The sequence below is a fragment of the Eretmochelys imbricata genome, chromosome 5 (assembly GCF_965152235.1).
Source record: "Eretmochelys imbricata isolate rEreImb1 chromosome 5, rEreImb1.hap1, whole genome shotgun sequence".
Taxonomy (NCBI): Eukaryota; Metazoa; Chordata; order Testudines; family Cheloniidae; genus Eretmochelys; species Eretmochelys imbricata.
Window position 1 is genome coordinate 48,420,595 of NC_135576.1, and position 25,975 is coordinate 48,446,569.

A 25,975-nucleotide genomic window follows, 5' to 3' on the forward strand; every position below is an offset into this window, starting at 1 on the left:
CACTAGGGATCAGAACTTGTCTACTTGAAATTGTCTAGTCTCATTCCAGTTCTTTGCAACCTCTGGGTTATTTGAGGTAGCAGACTAAGGATTGATTAGACACAGATAATGAACTACTTTCCTCTTCCCCTCATACTCTATCCAGATTTATTATTGCATTAGTATCAACTTTTATAGTTTTAAAACATCTATGAAACTGTCAGGATTTTTTCTTTTTTTTTCAGTGCAAATTTCAGGTGCTGAATGTATAAATTCACTTCCCACAAAGACACTTCAGGTAATTCGGTAAAATCTTGCTGCAGCAGTTATAGACCTCTAGCTTCATGATCACAATACCCAACAAAGAGGGGTTCAGCTGCTATTCCACGTCTGTTAAAAGAAAAAATGTCTTATACCATGCACGTTTATATATAAGGAATTAATAGTACAAATAGTAAGATGAGACAGTGTTAGCTTTGGTTACAGAGCAAATTAGGCCCAAGCAGTAAGAGAACTTGTCAGTCAAGGCAATAAAATAATGGATGACTTACTGAGGGGATGAAAAGATGGCCCCATTCTGAGCTTTAAAAGTCACACTTAGCTTATGAAGTATGCTACTGTTTGTGGTCTAACTAGAGATACTGGCATATTAGAAAATGGTCTCAAATGCCTAACTTATAGTGAATACTAAATCTTAGTACAGGGTGCTCTATACTGTTGGAGGAGCTTCAGCATAGCCTGGCTGCCATTTGAAAACATACAGCATGCAGGAGAATCATAAAAAATAGACTACATTTTGCCTTTATATGTAGCTTTAGTTATTTTACTTTGGGCCAGTTTATAGTACAGCTGAAATAGTCTGGTGCACAAGACCCCCTCTGTCTCAGTATAGCATTAATGTCTGTCAGATTCACTCCATTCCCACTCAATTCCTCTTCAGCCTTTTAAGGCTATTCTAGTTTTTGGGGTAGCAGCCTGTACAGGAAATAGTGAGGTCTTAAAATCAGACTTGATGGTGCAGTAGATCCTTGACTTCTACATAATACTTTAATAATATTTGTGCAAATAAGATGTGGGTGCAGTATGGATTGAAGAAAGTTTGGGGATGGGAAGTGGTGGTATTTATAATCTCTGCTAAAATGATTAATGGTGCAATATTGTGGCATCTAAATTAAGCTTCAAAGCTACAGTGAAAGAAATGGCATAGTCAGTACGTCAATCAAATCTTGCACACCTCTACAGCAGGTTTAATTGATTCTGCACTGACAGATTCTAGATAAGAGGCTCTTATCTCCCAACTCTGTGGAATGGGGGTCCAGCTATTCTGCTGCCAATCCTACAGGCCCATTGACTTTTGTTTTCCTACATAGGGAGTTACAGCTGTGGCTCTGAACAGTAGCCATTGCCCCTCTATCACCACTGCAACAGCTGTAAAGGCCTTGGTGTGGTGGTTTCCTTCGCTTGTTGAGGAGGGCAGGGCACTGATTGTCTTCAAGATACTGGCTTCCTCTAGCCTCAGCACTACACCAGGTCACGTTCTGAATAAGAAGGGCTGCAACTTTTTCTTTTTAATTGAAGAGTCAGATACTGATGCAGCCACCCAGAAAGTGCAGGAACAGTAAATAGCTAGGAACTACCTCAATTAAATCCCTGGTAAAGAGCATTTACAATGGTAACTTTACTATTGGCAATTGTCAAGTCCTCCTCCCTCCAGCACCGTGGCATCTCAGCATGACCGTTAGTGGTAGCGTTTAAATTTGTTTAGATCATTTACATGGAGAAATAGTTCTGAGTAACCTCTGCATGATCCCATTTGTGGGATACACCTCCTGGCTCTGAGCTTCAGGCATGCTCTGTAAAAGCAGTCTGTGATGGGAACATTCAGCACAAGGTTATAAGAAACTACCCACCTCAGTTCCATTCTGAGGCTAGCTGCAAGTATGGGACCTTCCCTCGAGGCCTGGAAACCTTTTCAGTTTTCCCCCACCCACCACTGCACAGACAGCTAGAGCAGCCCAGAAGTGGAGCATTAGCAAGGACATCTCAAGAACCACAGATGGGCAGCTTCAGTCCACAAATCCTTACTGCAGCAGGGCAAACAGGCTCACAGATGCTGCCTTTTTGGAGTTTTTGTTTGAACCTCTTAGCATCTAAGACACTGCTGGAAGGACAGATTAGTCTACTAAAGTGCTTAGGTCCTAATAAACTAGACTATCCTCACCCAGTTTGGGTCCCTAAATCTAATTTATCTCAAGAAAGGAAAGTTTCAGCAGGTCCCACCTCACACAGGCAGTGTGTAATTTAAGGCCACACACAAGCACTGTGTGATTTTTTCCACACACTTCCTTTTCAAAAAGCTGGGGTTTTTTGCAAAGGGAAAGGAGGATGGTGGTTTTTCCTTTGTGTTCAGTTGGTTTATCCAGCAGGCGGGGGCTGATATGAGGAATGCTGGGATCAAAATATAACCCAGAAAGAGGCATCTCACTCTCCACTAGTCTAGTCCTGCTGTTGAGAGGTGGCTTTGGCTAAAATAAGATCTCTCAAGGTGAGGATTTGTATGCCAGCAAAATCCACATAGGTCTGGAAAAGGAGGTTGAATCTACAGCACAATCGCTACTGTTGACACAACCCAGCAACAGAATGAAGTTCCCTTTATCTGACACTTCCGCACAAGTTTCATCTATGCCAACAACAGGTGATACACTGGAAAATAAAAAGTTCAGGTAAGTTTCCATCCTTATCCACCCGGCCTTAAAAAATGACAAGTTTCTCCAAACTGTTTTTTTGCTGCATTTGTTATCTCCTAGAGCATGTTTGTTATAAAGAAAAAGAGTCAATCTACGGCTATGCTATGCTGAGTGTTGGAGATACAGTTCATTTCCCCCTCATCCCTTTACAAGACCCTGCTCAGAGCAAAGGTGGGATTCATTATTAATAAGAGGCACTATAGATCTTTGGAGGAAAGGCATAAAGGCCCTCATTTAACTAAAAACTATTTAAAAACATTTAGTTAACCTGGAAACCCTTCTCTAGCCCCTCAACTTGATTTGTTTAAGTGAGGTTCAAATAAGTGTCCACACAAGGGTTTACGCTAGGTTAAGAGTTTTTTAATTGACTTCGGGTTAAGCTAGTGCAACAGCGCATTTAGACTGGGCCTAATGTATGGTACTACTTGTCCGGAAGACTGTCCTGGGGGTATCAAGTTCCAACTGCTGGCTGTAGCTTCTGTTATCCCTGTCCTCTCAGAGAGAGAGATTAGTTGGGACTCTTCACCTTTTAAAAAAATGGCATTCTTTCAGCATTTAGGCTAGCTTACTGAAAGGACATGTACTTTTGTGGTGGAGACAATCATTTCCAAATCTTGCCATTTGGATAATCTACTGTAGTTTTATGCTACGTATTGGCTGTGGTAGCTGCATATCATAAGCAGCAGGTAATAGTTGTTTATCTGTCCCTCGATAGGTAAGAAAGAGTCTGAATCAGCCATAAAAAGGTTTAGAAATACCTGGAAATAATGTGCAGTGCATTTCAATCCCTAGATTTGTAGATAAATAAGGCAGCTACTGATCATCTTTCAGCAGTTCTATTTTGGACTTTATACAAACTAGAGCATTCTTTTCCAATGTCCAGAAATTTTTGTCACTACATGTTTGTCCTGAATTAGAACCCTCAGAGCAGGGAGATTTCTCTTTAGACCCATGACCTCCATGTATGTGACCTTGGCTGAGTGTTTGGTAGCATGAAGTAGTTTGTACAGACCCAATAGGTATGGCTTTTCTAGAAAGCTCCTGAAACTCAGTGCATTTGCCAAGTGTGACTATGCAGAGGTACCACTAAGTAGAGAGATCTACAGTTATTGGTTAAGTAACTGTTCCATGCAAACCTTAGAATTGAAGACAGCAAGATAAATGCATTAAAACAAGACAGTGGATTGTTTCTAAATAAGCAATTTACAATCATACTTGATAGTGGATTGAAATTCATTAGTTCTAATGAATCATGGAGCTGAGGGTTACTCTCATTCCTGCTATCTTACCTGAGCATGCGACAACGGTGCTTCACTAGTCTGTTATAAGCATCCTTTATGTTAGTCACATTTTCACTGCTCCAGAGCCTCTCCCCAACAGCACTTGCTCGAGGCCTGTACAAAGACATTCAATTCAGTCTAAGAATTTATTCTATTTCCCAGAATAGAATGAATTTAATACTGGGGCTTGAGCCCAGAGGAAAGTTTTTTACACTGACCAATATTAGCAACAAAGAAAGCTACAAAGCTCTGCAGTGCCTTCAACATGTTCAGAACACTTGCAGCTCTGCACTGACAATGATTAATCAAATTTCATGCTTCAGCTGCTGCACCTGCAGAGATCAGGATGCAATTTTTCCCCTGATGCACAATTGGCTAGATGTAGGCTGGGGTTTTTAGCCTTCTTCTCCAGTATCAGGGACTGGCCACAGCTGGATATAGGATATCTGACAGAGTAAGTCAGAGCTCTGAGGTGGTACAGAGAATCCTCTTTTTCTTCGATGCTTAGCTGGTGAGTCCTGTCCACATGCTCATGGTCAAACTGATTGCCACATCTGACTCAAGAAGGAATTTTCTCCCAGGTCAGCTTGGCAGGGACTCGGGGGATTTTTACTACCTCTGCAGCATGGATCACCTGGGCATCTCACCTAATCCATCCCCAGGGATTAATGGCACCTCAGTGTTTCTTATTCTGCCTGTGGCACACAACCATTTAGGCTGAGGACAAATGCTGTGTTGCGCTCTAACTATTGGGCTCAACCTGGACAACAGTGAAATTTAATGGCCTGTGATATGTAAATCAGACTTGAAGAGCTAATGGACCCTTCTGGCTTTAAATTCTAAGTAGACTGTGGGATTAATTCAATCCTCATGATGGTTAACATTTTCCAAAAAATCTGAAAGTGATCAAGAAGTTCTCTACCATAATCTTGGTGTGAGGTTAGTTGCATCCACAAATTCTCCCCAAAGGCAGGCTTCTCCACCTATCATCAGCTTTTTCTGCTTTTCAGATCCTGTATTCAAACCACAAAAATAGCATGGAAATTTAACTGTTTGCTCCAGGTACAGCTGACAGGCATAAACTTCACCTTTGATAGCTGAATGTAGATTTTCCCCAAAAAAACCCAAACTCAAATCCCCTAACATGAACGTTAAACATATCACAGCCATTAGACGTTTAACACAGTCTAGGGTAGGATCACAAGTTTAGCATGAACTAAATGAAGTCTTACATGTTAAGTTTCTGAAGCCATCTTGAATCATTCTGTATCATGAAGTGCACTCAAGTACCAGTAAATATTTTGATTACGTAAAAAGGGTAGGTGTATGGATGTGAAGACTGCAACTCTGAAAAGCAGTTGCCCTTAAAAAAAACAAACCCCTAATTATTTGGCCATTATTGTGGTTCTCTTGTGATGAATTTTGTATTAGTTGGGGGATGTAAGAACATAATGCAAATAACTGCATATTTTTATATTGTATTAGTGACCCAGAAAAAGAGCCACCTGGACACTTCCTCCCCCAAGCCACAGCTTCAAAGTGCTGTCTGTACAGCTATTTTTTATTTATTTATTTATATACAGCGTCAGCCCCTGTAGCCCAAGTCTATTGACCCAGGCTGGGAGGATGGCTCCTGCAGGCTCCGAAACACGGTGTAGACATACCCTGTGTAGCCAAGGGACTTTCATAAGAGAGATTCATGCACACAGAAGAGCCACATACGAGTAGTTATCCAAATAGAAATGAGTAATTTAAAAACAGTTTAACAAACCAATGAAGTTGAGTGGTTCAACGCTGTAGTATTTCTTCCAGTCCTGTCCATAACTAATATAGTCTAGGTACCAGGGGGCTGCCAGGATAGTGGTGAAACCAGCTCCTGTTACACGGCTTAGTTCTACAGTATACCAACTCCCTATCCACACTTCAACTATTGTGTCAGGTTTTAGCTAGAAAAATAAGAAAACACACTAACATAAGTAAATGGCTACACGTGATTTTGCAATGAGTTTAATCACTGAATACCTGAGTCTAGTTCCAAACAAAGGGTTTGTTTTAGTAAGACCAGTATTTCAAAGATGTCAGATTTCCATTCCTTGGGTTTTTTTTCCTACAGAAATGAGAGTATTCTCTAAAATTAAGTTCTTGGATTTGATATATCAATGTGATATTTTTAAAATATATGTTCCAGACTTCATTTTGTTACAATCTCTTTTAAAAGTAAATGCCTTAGGGTTGGTCTGGATGAAATAGAAAGTAGCTTATTAGTAAACTTTAACTCCCAGTTCAGATATCAGAACTATTCCAATGCAGTTTCAGAGTACAAAATTATAGATCACAGAGCCCAGGACAAACAGATTACTCTTTGGACTTTCCCACCCCTACCAAGAAGTTCTGAAGTTCTTAGGACTATCATTTTCAAATCGTGCTGTCGAAAGAAGCTTGGTAAAGTTCCTGTTCTAGCATTTTAACTCTGGGGAGCAGTGGGGGCCAAAAATCCTAACTGGCTTCAAGACTGAACTTGATAGGTTTATGGAGGGGATGGTCTGATGAAACTGCCTACAATGGCGTGTGGCTGATCTGCAACCGCTAGTAGCAAATATCTCCAATGGCTGGTGATGGGACACTAGATGGGGAGGGCTCCGAGTTAGTATAGAGAATTCTTTCCCAGGTGTCTGACTGAAGGGTCAGGGTCTAACTGATCTCTATATTTGGGGTCAGGAAGGAATTTTTCGCTGGATCACATTGGCAGAGACCCTGGGAGTTTTTCTCCTTCCTCTGCAGCCTGGGGCATGAGTCACCAGCAGATTATACTGGCGTAAATGGTGGATTCTGTGTAACTTGAAGTCTTTAAATCATGATTTGAGGACTTCCCAGTAACTCAGCCAGTGGTTAGGGGTCTATTACAGGAGTGGGTGGGTGAGGTTCTGTGACCTGCAATGTGCAGGAGATCAGACTACATGATCATGACGGTCCTTTCTGACTATGAATCAAGTTAGGCTCCAATTCTATAAAGTTTGAGCACCTGTACGACCCCATTGGTGTCCGTGAACTACTCATATGCCTAAACCTTTGCAGGTTCAGAGACTTGTTTTACCAAGGCATTTTACAAGCCTACTGTAGTCCTGTGGTGTTAAGTGATTTGTCCAGTTGTCAGATCTTACCTTTGCTCCTTTATCAAATACCTCCTGCCAGACTATGTATCCTTTGTGAGCAGAGGAAACGATATCCAAGATTCTAGAATTTTAAAATAAAATAGGATTACAGTTAAGAATGGCAGGTCTTAGATCACCTGATTTTACCGCAGAAATACTGAGCCTGTGATGTTTATGCCATAACAGGCTCTCAGCCCACTGTGCAGTGTTGTGGAGGGCCTAAGAGAAAGCCTGATCTTTGCATTTCTTGTCCTTCACCCATCCACCTTACACAAGACACGAGCTCTAAGAATCACATGAAAGGAAAGTGGCCATACTGTCAGGAAATTCATGAGTATTAATGCAAACTGGTGACCTTAGCCAGAGATTCATTGCTACAAAGTTAGCAAAGTTTTTAGTTAATTTTTTTTTTTTAAGGGAATAAGTTAGCTCAAAAATGTTAAGGGAGACAAAGGTCACACCTGAGTCCTTCTACCAAAATTTTAAACAGTCAGCTCTGGTTTAAGGCATTTAAATGACAAGACATATACAACGTATGTATTTAGAGCATGCTTATCATGATCATGCAAGCACCTGAATGTTAATGCTTCACTACACCACAAAGTTGTAAGTTTCATGCTCCACCTTTGAAAAGGAAAAATATGGGTGTTCTTGTAATTCAGCCTCCCCTACCCCCCCACTCCATCACATATGCACTCTAACAAACTAGGTGTTTTTAGGGCTGACAATTTTTTGAGGGTGGGGCAAAGGACGGGACAGAAAGAAAAAATATGTTTTATTAAATATGCTGGCAAAAGTGAAAAACTACTTACTTCTGAATATAGTAAGATTCCAGTTTAGCATAGTCAATGCCAAATCCTTGCTGCATCATAAACTCTGTCACGTCAGGGTTAGATTTCCTTAAGAGGGGAAAATATTAGCAGTGTAATTCTGATTCCTTACCAAGATTCCCAAACCCAGTTTTCAGTAATGTGAGTTATACTTAGCACAAGACTGCTCGCTATGTGTTACCGCTACTGATATCCCATTGTAGGTGCACAAGATGAGGCAAGACAAATGTCACAACCCAGAGTGTAAGGCTAGGCAGAGAAAAGCAATTCCTTTTTACAGAGAATTTTGGTAATTCAAAACTTCAACTTTGAGTTTTGTTCCAAATCAGAAAAAGTTCTCCAAAAGGCATGGATTCCCAGATCTGGGGCAATTCATCTGGCAGGCTGTCCAGAAGTCTTAGGGTCCCCTTCTCCAAGGCAGTCTGCGGGGTGGGCTGCCAAGGAACAGGGCGGGGCAGCAGGCAGGTAGATAAATCTAAATCCTTTCTAGATCAGGCCTAAATTTATCATGTTGATATTTAAAAATATGTATGTATATATGAAGTGTTAAATTACTAGTACAGTCTAACTTATTTTCAAAAATTTCCCTACTCCATGTTCCCAATTCTAGGAAGACTCTAGTAGAGCGGGTTGAAAAAATTTCAGTGGAGTTTGTCAGAACTGAAACATTTCAGACACTGTTTGATTTCAACATACTTCCACTGGAACCATGCCTGTAAGGCAGGTTGCAGAAGCTAAGTTCTGTACCATAGTCACTCCTACTTATAGACTCCCCAAAATATTCAGTGCTCACTACCATTTAAAGTAACTTAAACTGCAAACTAACAGCATACAGCTGTCTGTACTACTATCCTTTTAAACCCAGTTGGGCAGGTGGGGAAAAGGCAGGTTTTTAAAGTAAGTCCATTTATTTAAGAAGAGGCTGCTTTTCAGTTTTCAAAATGCATTAAGAGTTCAATTTTTTGGATTAGATGAGTTATTTCATATACCACTTTTCCGCAAGGCTGTAGCTCCCTTTTGCCATATTAGTTTTATAAAGGCATCTTTAATGTCACTTTGAATGTTTTAATCTAAACAACAAACATCCATGCTAGATAGAATTAGCCCCACTTTAGTCCCTTCACTTCCTAGAAGTTGCAAACACTTGTCCCTATAATGCACCTTGTTATGTAGCTATGATTAGAAGAAACCTCAAGTCACGAGACCCCACCCTTACGTCAAACAGGGAAAGCCACATTACTTTCCATATGCATCACTGAACTGAATGCTGTAATTGCTGACTTTAGGTGCATTTTAGATGCACCAGCCTCTATGCTTTGAACGGTCATATCATACCAACAAGTGAAGTCCACTTCATCTCCTCCCAAGTGGATGTAGGCATCAGGAAATACACTGCTAATTTCTTTGAAGAGGTCAGTCATGAAATGATAAGTTGTATTCAAAATGGGGTTTACAGGTCCATAAGAACCACTCTGGTGCTCTCCATTGAAACATGGTGTGAGAAGGTCTTTTTGACCTAATAAAGGAAGCAATTAAGAGGATATGCAAAACTTCTAGTTCTTTTATTAGACAAAATGCTTTACAAATATTAGCAAGCCCAAAACTGGTTTAAGTATTATTACTACTTTATGTAATCGGCAAAAGAAGAGGGAGTTAAATGAAGACCCCAGAGGGAGTTTGGGTCAAGATTAGAACTCAGGACTTCCTGATGTCCAATTTAATGTCTAAATATTTACAGAACAGGCTACCATCTGGAAAACCGGATTCTGATGCATCCCTGGATGGGTAGAGCCCTGCAAATCCGCTTTGTATCCGTGGGTATCCGCATCCACTTCAGACCATTTTTGCAGATTTCTTATTAACACTGTAGGATTTCAACCAGCAGGATTTCAACAATTTCCAGCCCACCATCAACCTCAGCATGGACCAGTCCACACAAGAGATCCACTTCCTAGACATTACAGTGCTAATAAGCGATGGTCACATAAACACCACCCTATACCGGAAACCTACTGAGCGCTATGCCTACCTACATGCCTCCAGCTTTCATCCAGACCACACCACATGATCCATTATCTACAGCCAAGCTCTGAGATACAACCACATTTTGTTCCAATCCCTCAGACAGAGACAAACACCTACAGGATCTCTATCAAGCATTCTTAAAACTACAATACACATGGTGAAGTGAAGAAACAGACTGACAGAGCCAGAAGGGTACCCAGAAGTCACCTACTACAGGACAGGCCCAACAAAGAAAGTAACAGAACGCCACTAGCCGTCACCTACAGCCCACAACTAAAACCTCTCCAACGCATCATCAAGGATCTTAAATGACATCCCTCACTCTCACAGACCTTGGAAGACAGGCCAGTCCTCGCTTACAGACAGACCCCCAACCAGAAGCAAATATTCACCAGCAACTACACACCACACAACAAAAACACTAACCCAAGAACCAAGCCCTGCAACCAACCCCGCTGCCAACTATGTCCGTATATCTATTAAAGGGAGACACCACCAGTGGACCTAACCACATAAGCCATACCATCAGGGGCTCGTTCACCTCCACATCTACCAATGTGATATATGCCATCATGTGCCAGCAGTGCTCCTCTGCCATGTACATTGGCAAAACCAGACAGTCTCTATGCAAAAGAATAAATGGACACAAATCTGACATCAGGAATTGTAACATTCAAAAACCAATAGGCGAACACTTCAATCTCCCTGGACGCTCAATGACAGACTTAAAAGTGACAATTCTTCAACAAAAAAACTTCAAAAACAGACTCCAACGAGAAACTGCAGAACTGGAATTAATTTGCAAACTGGATACCATCAAATTAGGCCTGAATAAAGACTGGGAGTGGATGGGTCCCTACAAAAACTAATTTCCCCCTGCTGATACTCACACCTTCTGGTCAACTGTTCAAAGTGGGCCACCTTGTCTACACTGGTGTCATTAGCACTACAAAAGTGATTTCCCCCTTCTTGCCAACTGTTGAGAATAGCCCACTTCCACCTTAATTGAATTGGCTCATTAGCACTGACTTCCCTCCCCCTCCCCCCACCCCAGACTTGGTAAGGCAACTCCCATCTTTTCATATGCTGTGTATTTATACCTCCCTGCTGTATGTTCCACTCTATGCATCTGATGAAGTGGGCTTTAGCCCATGGAAGTTTATGCCCAAATAAATAGGTTAGTCTCTAAGGTGCCACAGGTGTCCTTGTTAATTTAGGACAGGAGTCCCTGTCACCTACCCGTTCTAAGAACACTTTCCTTGCAGAAACCAATGCAAAATTATGTGGAAAATGTCAGTATTAAGACAAGATAATGAAATAGCCATTGCTTTTTACATCTATTTTGTACCCTCCCTATTTCTTCTCCCTAACAGTAGGATTTTTATACCAACTTTCTTCTTGTTGCCTGTACACCCACTATTTATAAATCACTCTGTTACTTTACAGTTTGGGGTTTTGGCCTTCTGTCACTCCTCCAGAGCTGTAGAGTCATCTGCAAATCTGATCACAATTGATCGAACAGCCACTCAACAGACTCAAAATAATCATCTGGGGCACAGAAAGGTATGATATGTTTTCTCTGGAATGCTTTTTACCTTAAGATAAAGTAGACTTGCATAGGAAGTGTTGCATCGTAACAGATCTGTAGCAATCATTCAGCTATCAGTCTCTGAAGAGAAAGCAATCTGGAGTGTTTAGACTGACTGTCCATGCTGGGACATACAGAGCGAAGGCAGGGTAATGTGCAGCCTGGAGAGACTCCCTTCTGACCGGGGTGAGAGACAGCTCTCCACCAAAGGGAGTGATGGCCAGGAGAGCGGGTGACTTTGCTGGACCACTGAGGGAAAATATGGGTGCAGTTGCCCTGACCTGTCACAGTTAGGTCTATATAGAAAAAGCACCTACCGTTCCCAGACTAAGGATTTAGAAAAAGCTTTTTAGCAAATGCAGCTTCTTGGTCTTATTCCTCTCTCCTCCTAATTATGAATCGCCTACTGCTTCACATCTTAATGCTTCCCACCAAAGCTTTGCTCCTGGGTACTTGTCAGGGGGCATATGCAGGTTCTAACATTTTAATAAAGTTACCCTCTCCCCACCCCCAAGAAGAGTGCCAGGTTGTTTATAAGCAATGGCCGCAAAGAAACGAAGGACAGTCTTGTGGCCGAAGCACACTCCTAAGAATCAGGAGTTCTGTCCTAATCCCAGCTTTGCTGCCAAATTCCTGTGTGATTTAGGTCAAGTCACTATGTCTGCACGTCTCATTTCCCCACCTGAAAATAGAGCCTGTTTCCCTACATTGCAGGAGGAAGAACAGACGTCATTCAATAGACCCTGTAAAGTAACATGAAATCCTCCGATGCCAGGCTATACCTGGGCATGAAACCATCAGCTCTCAATTTCACCTAGTACAAAATGTTGCAGTGCATCTCCTTGACAACGCAGGCTGCTCTGAGCACATCACACCTGACTTCCGCTTTCTACACTGGTTTCCCACAGAATTCTAATTGAATTCAGGGTGTCTCAGTCCTTATCTTCAAAGCATTCCAGAGCCTGGGCCCAAGATACCAAACGACTGTTTAAAGATCCAGGACAAAGACCGTGGTTGACAACTTTGCTCCTCTGGCACAATGAAACACTCAATAAGACGATTAAACTTGTCTGTGCAGGAGACAGAACCTCCCCAGGGGCTAAGACTGTGGAATGAACTCCTCAAGGAACTAAGGACTAGAACAAACTTCACGACTTTCCATTCCAAATGGAAGGCACACTTTCTTTGACCTTGGCTTCCCGAATATAAACACACAGCAACAGGTATATTTAAAACAAAACACACAGCCCACGCAACTACCTTACCAAACAAGACATTCCCCCCCCCCCCACACACACACACACTTTTCCCTCGGGGGAGAGGAGAAGAGAATAAGCAACACACGACACATGCTTAGTCATGTTGCTTAATGCACTATGGGAAGGTGTTCAGATGCTCTGGTGATGATCGCAGTATAAAAACCTATATAAAATAGACACTATGGGGATGCCAAGTGGTATGGCCTCCTCCATCAATTCTAGATAATCTCAATGCCCTGTACAGTATTGGGTTTGGTATTTTATTTTAAAAAGTGTTACTCTGGTGTTTGCCACCCCCAACTGCTGCAAGTGACCTATGTTGCGGTCATCTATGCTTTGGTGGAGTATCGCGTTATTGGAAAAATCTGACTTCTCCTCCAATAGAACTGTAGCATGGTAAAACAGACTGTCCTTGTAAAAGAAAAGCTTTCACACCAAATACATACCCAACCAAAGTGGCAAAGAGAGGACAGGTATTTAGAAATGTGGTGTATTTTAATGTAGTCAGAGAAGGAAGGCTCCCCAGCAAGTAAGCTAGAATCTTTAGCCAAGTTCTTTTCATATTAACCTGATCCTGAATAAGTAATATATGATGTAGTTGGTTAACATTCCATTGCAACTCTGCCTTAATAAGAAGTTCAAACAAACAACAAAGTGAGACTCCACCTCTCACTGTAATAGCATTCCACAAGCTGAATCAACTTCCTATCTCATAGAATCCTAGAATATCAGGGTTAGAAGGGACCTCCAGGAGGTCATCTAGTCCAACCCCCTGCTCAAAGCAGGACCACTCCCCAATTTTTGCCCCAGATCCCTAAATGGCCCCCTCAAGGATTGAACTCACAACCCTGGGTTTAGCAGGCCAATGCTCAAACCACTGAGCTATCCCTATCTCCATCATTCCAACAGCAACAGAACTAGAACATGTCATGAAGAGTCCCGAAAATTCTAACACACTCAGATAATGAAATAAATACAGCGGCATTTATGCGCTTTCCTATGCCCGCACTTGTGCCTATCCACTCTGCAATGAAATGAAAGCTCAGCATGTACCTAGCATAGGATTTCAATTGCTTCCAATGTCACTTTTGTTTCTCAAACTAAGGTCATGATCTTCACTGAATCCTTCTCAGGGCTTTTATCATTCTTCTACCTCTCACTGAAAAGCCTTTCAAAATCTTCATAATGTGCTTTGAGCATGGGTAGTAATTCATATAGTCACATTACTCTGTGCCTCACTTCATTACAAGCATTAACCTTTGTAACCTTGTTAGAGAAACATGGATCTTACCTTTCCCCCAAGATTGTGTATGTCCTGGGCTATCAAACTCTGGGATAACCCTAATGCCTCTTAACCGAGCATAGTCGATCACCAGACGGACATCAGTCGGAGTATAGATGTGATCATAGGTATAAGAGCCCTGTGAAATGTTCACATTTAAAGAGAATGTTTATAAAGTATACAAGGAACTTGCAAAAAAAAAAAAATTGAAATTTTGCAATCCCTTCAGCTCAGATTGAAAGCAAGTCACAAATAATGTGCAATTACACCAGGGATAATTATGGTCCAATAAGAATGGCAGTCCAGCCCTGTGAGAACTGCATTTTTATCCAACAAGAATGAATGGTCTGCACTTGAAGAGATTTATTCTGTCGTAGATCTTGCTTAATAAATGAAATCAGTCACTGATTTCCAGTTACAAAAAAGTCTGATTTGAACAAGCCAGTTCCTATAAGAGTCATGGGTTCGACAAAGTGCAAAGTAATTGTTTATTAGACTTCTCCCCACATCCATCTGGTCATACCAGCTTTACTGGTTCTGAAACATTATGGGCCCTTTTGCTGGCCCCATGAAAGACCAAATTAATGGAAAAGGCTGATTGAGTTGAGAGGTGGAGTCAGTTTGAAGTTACTATGTCTTTGGTTGTCAGTTTTCGTCTGCTGCCTGATTTGAAACTATGGTGTCCATTTTATGGTGGTGAGTTTGAGCACTGTACTGCCTTCTCCAGCTATTGACTTGGTGTAGCACATGCTAGTCACAAAGTGAATTCTCAACGGACAACAACATGACCCTTCGTGGCTATCAAACAGGATCTTAAGCTTCAGAGTTGTAGCTAAATGGGGACTCAATTGCAGAAACAGACTGACAAAAATGCAACTGGTCATTGAGGCAAGATGCTCTCCCTCCCACAGCCTGCAGGTTGGAAAGAGGCAGGACGGACTGTAGCCAGCAACAGGAAAATTAACTCAAGTGCACCATATGGAATCCCCACCTTCATTTTAAATAAGTTCTTCAAACCTCTACCCCAAGCACTGCCATTGGATTTTTTGATATGAAGATCAGCAGCTGTCAGACAACTTTTAATAGAAGAGCATGAATTTGGTGAGACATATTTGTTGTTCTTACGCTCAACAGGATAGAATTCCAATAACGGAGTAATCCAACAAAATTTAAATTTGGTCAAATTTTTGTGGTGTTGTGCGTAGAGCAGAACCTCATTACTGATAAGGTGACACACTGTGAATTAGTGACTAACCAGCATAATGATGTACACTAAAGTGTCATTTAAGAGACTTTCATAGTATGCTATGAATATTCTGTAGTATATTTTGGAACATTAATCTGTTCGTACAAGATCTCACTATTGGCTCTGCTTGATGGATCATAGAAGACTGCACAGAAGCCACTGGCATGTGCGAATTATGTACGATTGGCAAGGCTTATGCCCATCTTGCAGAAACTAGGGTGAAAACTGTATATGGTGCAAGACCACCTTCATTTACTGGGCTAAGCCTGTGATGTTGCAGATGCCTGCTGAATTTAAGAGAACACTGACAAAGAACCAATGTTTCTCTTTTCAAGGCCAGTTGAGAAGCTAGATGTATCATTTATACTGTTCACATGCTGTGACCCGACACACTCCTGTACTCTCACTCTACACACTAATGCAATAATATTTGTACAAAATATGCCTTGGAAGGTATCACATGAAAACTAACACCACGCTGTTTATTAATATTGTTGTAAAATGCATGTGTGTTCACATGTATGGTTAAGTTATGAATTCCCATTATGTTACTAGAACATGTGTAAGACAGACAGCTGGGCCTAGGTAAAGGTGATAAGCAGGTCAGTTCCTAGACAAAGGAAGGTAGCTGACATCCCAAACCAGGTGGGGCCCAAGTTCAATGGGCTATTCATTTGTGCTGGAGGCTGCAGCAGGAAGAGAGGATTTGCACAGTAGCAACCACAAGCAGGGGAGGAACCACCACAGAGACTTATTTTCCAGACCTCATGGCTTCTTTACTCAGCATGAACTAATCACCTTTGTACCCTTCTGAAGAATACATTTCAGAGGTTCACTGAACTATAAAGAGAGGGGGAGCGAACCCCTAAGTTATCCTTCACTTTCAGACAAAGAAACCAAGTGATTTGACCTCTGTGATGGGTCCTGACCAGGCCAGCCAGCAAAAAGTTGGAAAGACAACCACGGATGAGAGAAAACCATCTTGAACAAAGACTATCTTGCTAGATTAAAATTCAGACTTTAAGATGCGTTTGCCCTTTTATTTGTTTGTAACCATTTCTGACTTTATCCCTTATACTTGAGCTCACTTAAAACCTCTTTTCTTTCTGTTAATAAACTTGTTTTACTTTAATCCAACCCATCCCAGGCCACCCCAGAGCACCCGCGCCATCCCCCCCAACCCAGGCCAAGTAATAGTTAGGGGTATATAGTACAAGTCCTGGACAGGTCACGGGCCATGAATTTTTGTTTACTGCCCATGACCTGTCCAGGACTTTTACTAAAAATACCCATGACTAAAATGTAGCCTTACTTATTACTGCTCTGAATGATCCACAAGAGGGCTAGACATTTCAGGGCAGAGGGTTTGGGGGATATTTGGGTGTGTTGGGGGTCATTTGGCTAGTAATAACCAAGGCCGGAGGAGACCAGTGTGTGGCTGTGGTGTAACAAGCAGCCTGCTGGAGTCAGATTTGCTGAAGCGGGGCTGTTTAACACACGGACACTTAGTGCATGCTTGTATGATGTCTGAAAGAGTTCAAGCAGGGAGCTACAGCAGCAGAGTGTTTTGAGGCACTCAGGGTTATAGATTAAGCAAAACTGCAACCTCTCACTGGTCTGGGTTAAACTTCAAAATGTGACAGATACCTAAATATTTTATTGTAGAGGATTTCATGCCAAGAAATTCAAAATATTCCACTGATGTTTTTGACTCACCTTGCCACTCAACTCGGGGAAAGTGATACTCTGGTAAGGGAATGAATGGTCATCTACTATGTGCCAGTGGAGAACGTTAAACTTGTTAAAAGCCATGGCATCCTGTAATGAACAATGCAAGATTAACATTTTAGTTAAGTGCTTCCCCGACACTGCATCACTGTTTGAAGGGTGCTACTACTGGTCCTGCTCTAGTTTCAGCTGCAGTATCCCGTAGTGCCTTATGGAGCATTGCAAGTGTCCTCACCACCTCCGCTGCCACACATTCTTGAAGCCTAAATGAATTTTGCATATGCTTTTAGGTGTTTTTCCTACTACTACTCTCTCTCGCCATCCATTGCAGGTAGTCAACCTGATTCTAGCTGACTGGCTCATAGCAAAGCAGCTGTCAAATTAAGAAACTGAAGAGTTTGAATTTCACACCAAATCCTGCTAGTTCTTCATGCAGTGCTATAGTCAGCCAGCATTATATCACCACCGCTTCCCCCCAGATACCAGGTGTTTAGATGCAAGCAGTGTGCCAAGGGATTCTAGGGTCGACAGGTTTTTACATCTCTACTTTATTTTGCATGCAACTGAATTTTTGTCTATTGGTTCCTCATCAGGATTGGTTTTCCCCCTTATATTTACAGTTGAGATTTCCCACATTAATACAAGTTCTCCATATGGAGTTGTAGTACTGAGACTAGATGTGATATATGGGGCTCCCCACTTTGGGGATTATTGAAAAAAAAACAAACGTTGCCATCTCTTTTCCAGGTTCTCTCTCAAGCCAAGTTAAGACCTACACCGTTTGTAGTCTCTCAAAACTGTGTTATCCACCTTTACTAATGATAGAACAAGTATTTTAACTTACCTGGTAATTGTCTATAATTCATTACTGGAAGATTAGTACTGAATTCAAACAGAAGTTTAGCTAGACAGATAAGAGGAAAGTTATGCATGTTTTAAAGCAAGTAGAAAGGACATAAAAAGCAAGAAGGTGGGAGGGTATTAGAGCAGTGGTCCTCAAATTAGGGGCACTGCTTGTTCAGGGAAAACCCCTGGCGGGCCGGGCTAGTTTACCTGCCACGTCCGCAGGTTCGGCTGATTGCGGCTCCCACTGGCCGCGGTTCGCCGCTCCAGGCCAATGGGGGCTGCAGGAAGGGCGGCCAACACATCCCTCAGCCCGCGCTGCTTCCCGCAGCCCCCATTGGCCTGGAGCGGCAAACCGCAGCCAGTGGGAACTGCGATCGGCCGAACCTGCGGACGTGGCAGGTAAAACCGGCCCAGCCCGCCAGGGGCTTTCCCTGAACAAGCGGCAGCCCTCATTTGAGAGCCACTGTATGACAGCTACAAACTTAGTGCATTTAGAAAAAACATTAGGAAAGCAAGAAATATGTGGGTAAGCTTTAAGAATAATGTAAGTCTTAAGAGAGAGTCAACTTACATTTGTCTAACTTTCTTAGAATGTTAAGAGGTCAGCCCTTTCAGAGAAAAGAGGAACAAGTATTATTTTCACTGGAAATGCTGCAGAATATGCAGCATGAGTCTATAAATTACTGAGTGTACAAACACCTGGTTTGCTGGGCACAAACAGAATCCTAAAAATAAGCATTTTAGAGGTCAAACACACACTGAGTCGACATACCAGCTGACTTAGATCTAAATGCATCAGAATTGTTACAGGTAAACTGCAGTAAATAGTGAAAAAGACTTTAAGCACTTGATTCAGTCTTAAAAAAGCAACAAAAAAGGCAATAAGGAATTGAGGAAGTTATATATTCTCCTATTCAAAGGCTTCTCTACATGATCCTAGGTACATTTTTCCTTTACCAAATAAACCACATTGCAGGACTGTGGAGGTGAACCATATATCCCAGTAAAAGCAGCAAAGAATCCTGTGGCACCTTCTAGACTAACAGACGTATTGGAGCATAAGCTTTCATGGGTGAATACGACAAAGTGGGTATTCACCCACGAAAGCTTATGCTCCAATACGTCTGTTAATCTATAAGGTGCCACAGGACTCTTGGCCGCTTTTAAGATCCAGACTTTTATAGATCCAGACTAACATGGCTACCCCTCTGATATATTACCCAGTGTTGCATGTGCTATAGTATAGTGATTGGCAAATATACTCTTTTCCACTGCAACATCGATCAGTTTGAAGAAGTGAACCTGAAATCTTCAAGATAGGTTTAACATCACTGCTGTTCCTTTAAATGCATTACCCTCAAAGAGTAGGCTCAACTTCAGATTAGGTCAGAGTGAAAAAAGTCTAGTAATCTTAAAATGTGTCTACATAGCTCTACCATTTGGACTGCAGGAGTGTGAACTGCAATATGCATTAAAGTGCAACACTGCAACGCCCCCATTGGATACTGCAGGCGCAAACTAAAAAGATATGCACACTAGACACCTTTTAGTTTGTGCCTACAGCGTCCACACAAGGGAGTTACAGTGTAGCACTTTAATGAATACTGCAGTTCACATTCCCACAGTCCAAATAGAGGAGCCATGTAGACACAGCCTCTATACAATAGGCTGGAGAGAGACACACACCACCCAATCTGGAAAAGCTAGGTTGTCAAGAGCATCCACATCATTCCTCAGTTGTGCAGCTAGTGGTCAGAAGAGACAGCTTGATGGGAGAAAAATGTTTTTAGGAGGCCAGAAACCTTCAATGCTGTGCCCCCATGGCTCTCTCTGAACACTGTGAAGAACTTGTGTTTGCAAATCAGATTACAAGATTTCCTGAAGGATCCAGAATGTTAGTGCATCAAGATTAACTTTAATAAAAACCCTTGTTGAATGTGTTAAAACACCTGCATTGAAGTGGGTTGCACTTTGTAAAGTACAATAAACGGGAAAGCTACCTGTCACTATTACTTAAAACAGTAATTAAACCACTTAAAATGTGGTTCTACACCTTAATCCCATTTCATTTGTGAACCACTTCAGAAACTTTTAAAAATATTTAGTCTGTTTCATTTTCATCTCTTTCCCCACCTCAACTCACGGCCAATTTCCTCTTTGTAGGATCACGATGTAGATGCAGAGGTCACTTTCTGTTTGATTAGGAAGTAAGGGCTATCAATCAACTCCTCAAAAGAGGGGGACCTGACGCCAGGACTTCGGGGGCTTCTCCTACAGCAGTTGTCCTCTTCTTTGTATGGGGATAATGGAAGCAACCAGGATGGAAATAGCAGATGTGGACAGAAGAAACTCACTAAAACCTCAGGAGTGCAAGTATCTCCCCTTTCAGTTGGGAGAAGTGGACGAAGAGAGGCTGAGATTTGTTCAGGGTCTCGTAATAAATCAGTATATAACAGAACCCAGATTTCCCTGTTTCAAGTCCACTTATTCAAGCCACCAAACCACACTGCCCCCCAATAGCTCTATTCCCATAGCCCTGAAGAGATGTCTAAATTATGAATATTAATTCAATAAGGGCTCATTTGCCCACTCCCTTAAACAGTTACGGGCTATACATTATCCCATCTACCACTGGGGAAATTCAACTTGTTTGATACTACTACATGGTAAGAAAGAACTTTTGCTGCTCCTGCTCATTTTTTAAATAGTTGTTTTTGAATATGTCTTTACCTTTGTATGCATGTAGATACAGAAGAAGTTACGCTCCCCCAAACATTTCAGTGTTCTGGTCTGTTAGCATAGCCATTTGTATTTAAATAAAGTTATGAAGAATATTTGTGCCAAGTGATGTTAGTCCCTCTGTTCTAAATCTAGAGCGTTTCCATCAGTCAATCCACCCCATCAGTTTCTCTTTAGATTGAAATTTACAAGTTAAAGCATGCTGTATGTCCAGACGGAGAGAAAACTAGACCAAGATAGTTTTAGACAGTCCTAGGCAATTCTAAGTTGCCTAGCAATTGAAATAAGCATTTGTTAATGTCTCCAGGTTTCTAGGACTAATTGCTTTCTTAACAATTAGCCACCTGTGATTATTTTATAAAGTTATTGTTTTACAGTGACAGATTTAGTGAAGTTTGTCAAGATAAGGTGTATAACAAGAACTGAGCAGACATTTGAGAAAAAACCACTGATTATTACAAAATGCCAACTTACCAGGTTTGTAAGAATGCTTTTGAGGGGTAGAAAGTGTCTTGATGTATCAAGTAAGATTCCTCTGTGAGCAAATCTTGGGTAGTCAGTGATTTCTGATTCATTGATAAGGAACTATTACAAACAGGATTTGAAGAATTAAAAAGATGTTATTTTAAAACAGATTCTCATAAATGTATCATTAAGTTCAGCTATAGTGCAGTGTACAGAAATATAGCTCAAATAGATAATACCTCTAAAGTTTTAAGTTAACCATACATCAAGTGAAAAGTCTCTATTAACTAGCTTCAGAGGACCATTTAGGAAGACAAGACATCATGGGGAGGATCATCAATGCAGCCTCTAGTCGAGAAGATCTGTAGTAATGTCTCTTAGCAATAGCAGCATGTGGTTCTATTGCTACCAAGAACAGGTTTTTAGTTAACAGCTATACTCACACTCCCGTAGTCATCTTCATAGACCAACTGACTGAAGGTTTCCAAACCTAGAAGAATCAAAGAGATTGAGGTTTGTGGAGAACAATCCAAATACTTATGTCACTGAAACACAGTCTAACATGGGAGCATCACCAGTTATTATAGTTTACGTAGCTAAAAAGCATGTTTCAGGTATCCTTTGAGATACGTTCTCCTTTCCACTGTACACTGCATCTCAGTTCCCTCCAAGACCCAACTTTAGTTACGTTAATTGGGAAGAGGAAACTGTTAATCCTGAAGATAAGGTAAACTTCTCTCCACTATTCTATGTATATTAAATTTAAATGTACTAAGACTTCTCCACTGCACCAAATTAACCTTGTAAAGGAATGGAAACCTTTACATACATACAGCCCTCCAGAAAATAAAGAAGGATTTCACTAAGCTTGTGCTTATGAGCCAGAAAATTCCAAGATACTGACAAGTCCAATTCTATTTTCAAATATTAGCAAAGAAAAGTTACACAATGGAGGAAATTCCAGATTCAGTGTGAACATTCATTTTCAGTTTCAAGTTTAAGAAGGATTTGGACAACATCCTTCTTCCACAAGTTATAGGAAAACAGAACCTTAAACAGTATGATAAAATCTTGATAGGTGTTTTCACTCAAAGACATTCGTTTACTAAGTACAATTCAGAATACACTTTTAGTAGTTCTATGGTTTTCTTGTCATGTATTTGCTTTTATTATACAAACAGGAACAAAATACTTCACTCTGAGGTATTGAAACCCTTAGAGAGCAGCATATAAAATGTTAATTTACCTCTTAATGCACCCCAGACCTTTTCTGCCTTCAGTACTGCCACAGGTTCTGTTACGCTTAACTGATCTTTGATGGAAATGGACAAAATACAAGTTATTGTCTCAACAAGATAAAATGGGGATTAGCTAACTTTAAACAAAAAGATAATAATGACTGTAACAGACAGAGTGCTAGAATAGGACTCTACAAATCCTAACCTTTCTTTATAACAACTTTTAACTCTGACTTCCGCTGCTTTTAAGTGGTAGTGTTGTACTATTACAACTTTGCGTTAGTGTATGTCCTTTTGCACACGTATATTTATTAACAATGAAAATTCATTTTGTTACTGAAAAGGACAAGTTTCACCCAATGGAAGGAAAGTAAAGTAGATGTACAATGTTGCAATAAGAAAGTTATTGCAGTAAATACTTCCTATATTTCTTGAGATGCAAACCCTGCAGTGTTTATGCTAAGAAAGGTTACCACAACTGCATATGAAGTGATTTCAAGAAGGAAGTAGATCTGTAAGTAAGAAGTTGTAAAATCATCCCTCCCCCACCTTCCAGAATTTGAACAGATGTTTAAGTCCTGAATATTTCTAAATCGTGTCCTGCAGAATTAGATCTGGGGAAGTGTCAGTTACTCCAGGATCTATCACAATTACGATTAGCGGTAGATCTACACTTGGGCAGCATGTACAATACTGACCCCGTACACCCAGCTAGCAAAGGTATAAACAACAGGGTAGACAGCGAGGCACTGCTTAGGCGAGCAGAGTACCTACACATCTGAAGCCCAGGGCATATGCCCTACACAGCTCTCTGTGCACCAAAGCAGTGCCTCCCATGTCTACGCGGTTATTTTTAGCAGGGTAGCATCCTGCTGCCTCCATACTGCTGGAGCCTTTCCCCACCATAGTGAAAGACTGTAGAAGGGGTAAAAGGCTCTGGCAGGGGGAGACAGCAGGTAAAGGCTCCAACTATCAGAGCTTTTCCTCACTGCCAGAGCATTTCCCAGTGACCATGGACACAACCTGCCTTTCACTGCAGCACATAGCTTTGTGTACCCTATGTGCTGCCACAGGGGTGGGCAAGCGTAGACAAGGTCTAAGAATTCCACCATTTAACCTGTTTACCTGGAATGTAAACTGAAGAAGTCACTGACCAACTTATCTAGTAAGAATAAGTAAAAAAAACTCATCAGAGCTATAAAAGCAGCCATCAGTGTCAGGCTGCTACAACTGTGAGAGGTTTTCAAGGTCTTTTAACAGCTTGAGAGAGCCTATTGTTAGTTTCATTTGTAATAAACCTTTAAATATGCTGCTGACTATTACATTCAGATGATGTGTGTGCTTGGAAAACAAATACTAGTGAGGAAATTGTGAACGGCTCTTATAGCTGTGGAAGGAAAAAAAGCTGACCTACAGAAAGCTGAAGTGTATGATTCCAATGGACTTTTCCTTCCTCCCCAAGACTAGGTCAGATACTCACAGGCCTCATTCGAGGTGATGTTGGGATAATTGTCACACTCAGAGTCTTTGGAACCAATTATGACTTGAAGCTGCAATAACTCTGTTCCGGCAGGAAGCTGTCTTTGACCCTGATTTTGCCATTTGGAATAACCAAAGATGTACTCGTAATATCTGCACAAGAAGCAAAGCCAGGGAAGGAAGCTCTGAAGTGAGTAGTGGCCCCTCCGTCCCACCCTCAGTGCCCAGGACCAACGCAATGGAGCTGGGGAAATTTTGTACAGGGAACCAGGGCACAGAAGCGTCAGGCTAATTCCCACTCCCAATTAGCCGCGATCCTATAAAAACAATCAGGCGAGGGACAGTCTGGAGAGGCTCGAAGTGCAGATGCCCCTTCTCTCCTTTTTGCTTTGCTTGCATCTAGGAGGAAGGAAGTCGCTTTCGGCGGCCACTGGCAGGTTGATCTGCGCTTGCCCCATAAGTCGCTCTGCTTTCCACCCCACAGCAAAGGTGAGCTGCAGGAGCGCGGGCCCCCAGCCCCGGCCGGGCCGTGCAGGGCGCAGCACGAGCCCCCGCTCCGCCACCGCCCCAGCTCGGCCTGCGGGTGCCGGCCGGGCCCCTCCTCACCTGCGGAAGGCGTCCTGCAGGAGGGCGCAGCCGGGCCCCGCCGTGGAGCCCGGGCCGTGCACCAGCTCGAAGCGGGCCGGGGCCAGCTGGAGCTGGCGCGGGAGGATGCGGAGCGAGCGGGGCAGAGGCCAGAGGGAGCCGGAGGGGGACTCGCCCAGCTCCGGCTCCTCCTCCAGCAGCAGGGGCTCGGGCGGCGGGGCGCGCTGGTGGAGGCTGGAGGCGGCCAGCGCCGCTGAGGCGCACAGGAGCCCCAGGAACAGCCGGGCTGGCTCCATGGCTTGGCGCTGTCCCTGCGTGATGAGCCGCCCGGGCGGGACCGGATCAAATGATCCCCGAGCTCCGCCTCCGACCTGTCACGAGGCAGCGAGGCGCAGCCCGGCTCCGTCTGTAGCGGCAGCCAGCGGTGCTGGCGGCCGGGCTTCGGGCCGGGGGGTGGCGCTGGGGCCAAGGCCAGGGCGCTGGCTCTTTCCCTAGCTCTGGCCTGGCCCCTCCCTCCCGCTGCTCCCCTGGCGTGCCCTGGGCCCTGACGTCCCTGCACAGTTGCCAACTTTCAGGGTAAATAAGCACCGTGACTTTCACAATAACCCCAAAATCAAGCTAATTGCCTTTCAAAACAAGCCAATCCCGGAAAATCCCAACACTCTACCTGACTAGATCCCATGGCATGCAGTCTGGGACTGTGGTGGGCCTACTGTGTACCCCTGGCTCTCTCCCCTGCTTGCCAGGAGCTGATCCAAAAGAAGAAGCAGCAACAAGTTATAAGCCAAACAAGCTAAAGCCAAAAACTAGCCAACAAACAACTCACAAGCCAATTAAGCCAAAAACAAGCCCAATTTTTGTGTTTTTTTTCCACGGGTTTGGCATGTCTGCTCCCCCAAGAGGCTGTTAAAAGGGTCATTCGCAGGCTCCTTCTGCCCTCATCCCCTCCCGCTGAGTTCCTTGCATCGCTGACCACTTCTTCGGCTCCCTCCTTCCCCCAAAGCTCTGCAGGCACTGGGCCTATGTCAGCTATTAGCCAGCTGCTAGCGCAGGGCTCCAGGCAATGTCTGGCCTGGGGCACCAGGTGTCCCTTCAGCAATATGCGCCTGCTCTGATTCGCTGCTGGGTGCTACCTGTCCCGGTGCTGTGTTTGTGTGTGAGTGACACATACCTCCCTTTGCAAAGTGAAGTGCCTGATTTTCCTGGGGGTAGACTCTCCTGCCCTGTTCAGTTTCTCTCTGCCATTTAAAGGAAAATCCCTGATCTCCAATACACTTTAACAAAACCGTATCTCCTGCCCCAAGTGAATGGGGAAGTGGGTGGAGCTGGTTACCCCAGTGTGGAGGTGACTCCCATTTGATTTCAGCTGGAGTTACTTCTGTCCTGTGATAAAGGGACAGGGCTCATCTCATTACTCCCTGTGAGCACACTTTGGTGTCACTTTCATGATTGTGGTGCTGTGGCACTTGCTGGGGGAAAGCCGGGTTATGGGATACTCACAACCACC

General features: G+C 42.7%; 1 protein-coding gene across 2 annotated transcripts; it reads right to left on the reverse strand.

Annotated features, from left to right (window-relative positions):
* Positions 1–130: 130 nt before the first annotated feature.
* Positions 131–24,822, reverse strand: HEXB (hexosaminidase subunit beta). 2 transcript variants are annotated; one of them, XM_077817060.1, is made up of 14 exons: positions 24,490–24,822; positions 23,885–24,036; positions 22,413–22,478; positions 21,610–21,656; positions 21,176–21,286; positions 17,105–17,206; positions 14,152–14,281; positions 9,324–9,504; positions 7,971–8,057; positions 7,168–7,240; positions 5,778–5,952; positions 4,929–5,019; positions 4,016–4,120; positions 131–369 (listed from the first exon to the last, which is right to left on the reverse strand). In XM_077817060.1, the coding sequence occupies exons 1-14, from the start codon at positions 24,762–24,764 to the stop codon at positions 306–308; spliced, it is 1,659 nt and encodes a 552-aa protein (XP_077673186.1). In that variant the 5' UTR covers positions 24,765–24,822; the 3' UTR covers positions 131–305. The 2 variants fall into 2 exon arrangements, with proteins under 2 accessions (XP_077673186.1, XP_077673187.1); XM_077817061.1 differs by lacking the exons at positions 21,610–21,656; positions 22,413–22,478; positions 23,885–24,036; positions 24,490–24,822 and adding an exon at positions 18,534–18,570 and having other exon boundaries at positions 21,176–21,258.
* Between the last annotated feature and the right edge of the window lie 1,153 nt (positions 24,823–25,975).

What these genes read in the sequence shown, in the direction of transcription:
- HEXB (XM_077817060.1), bottom strand. Translation starts at nt 24,764, where the DNA reads ATGGAGCCAGCCCGGCTGTTCCTGGGGCTCCTGTGCGCCTCAGCGGCG. An exon ending in CTGCAGGACGCCTTCCGCAG is followed by an intron (nt 24,037 to 24,489) that starts GTGAGGAGGGGC and finishes CTTCTTGTGCAG; the next exon opens with ATATTACGAGTACATCTTTG. An exon ending in CACCGTTGTCGCATGCTCAG is followed by an intron (nt 370 to 4,015) that starts GTAAGATAGCAG and finishes TTCTTTTAACAG; the next exon opens with ACGTGGAATAGCAGCTGAAC.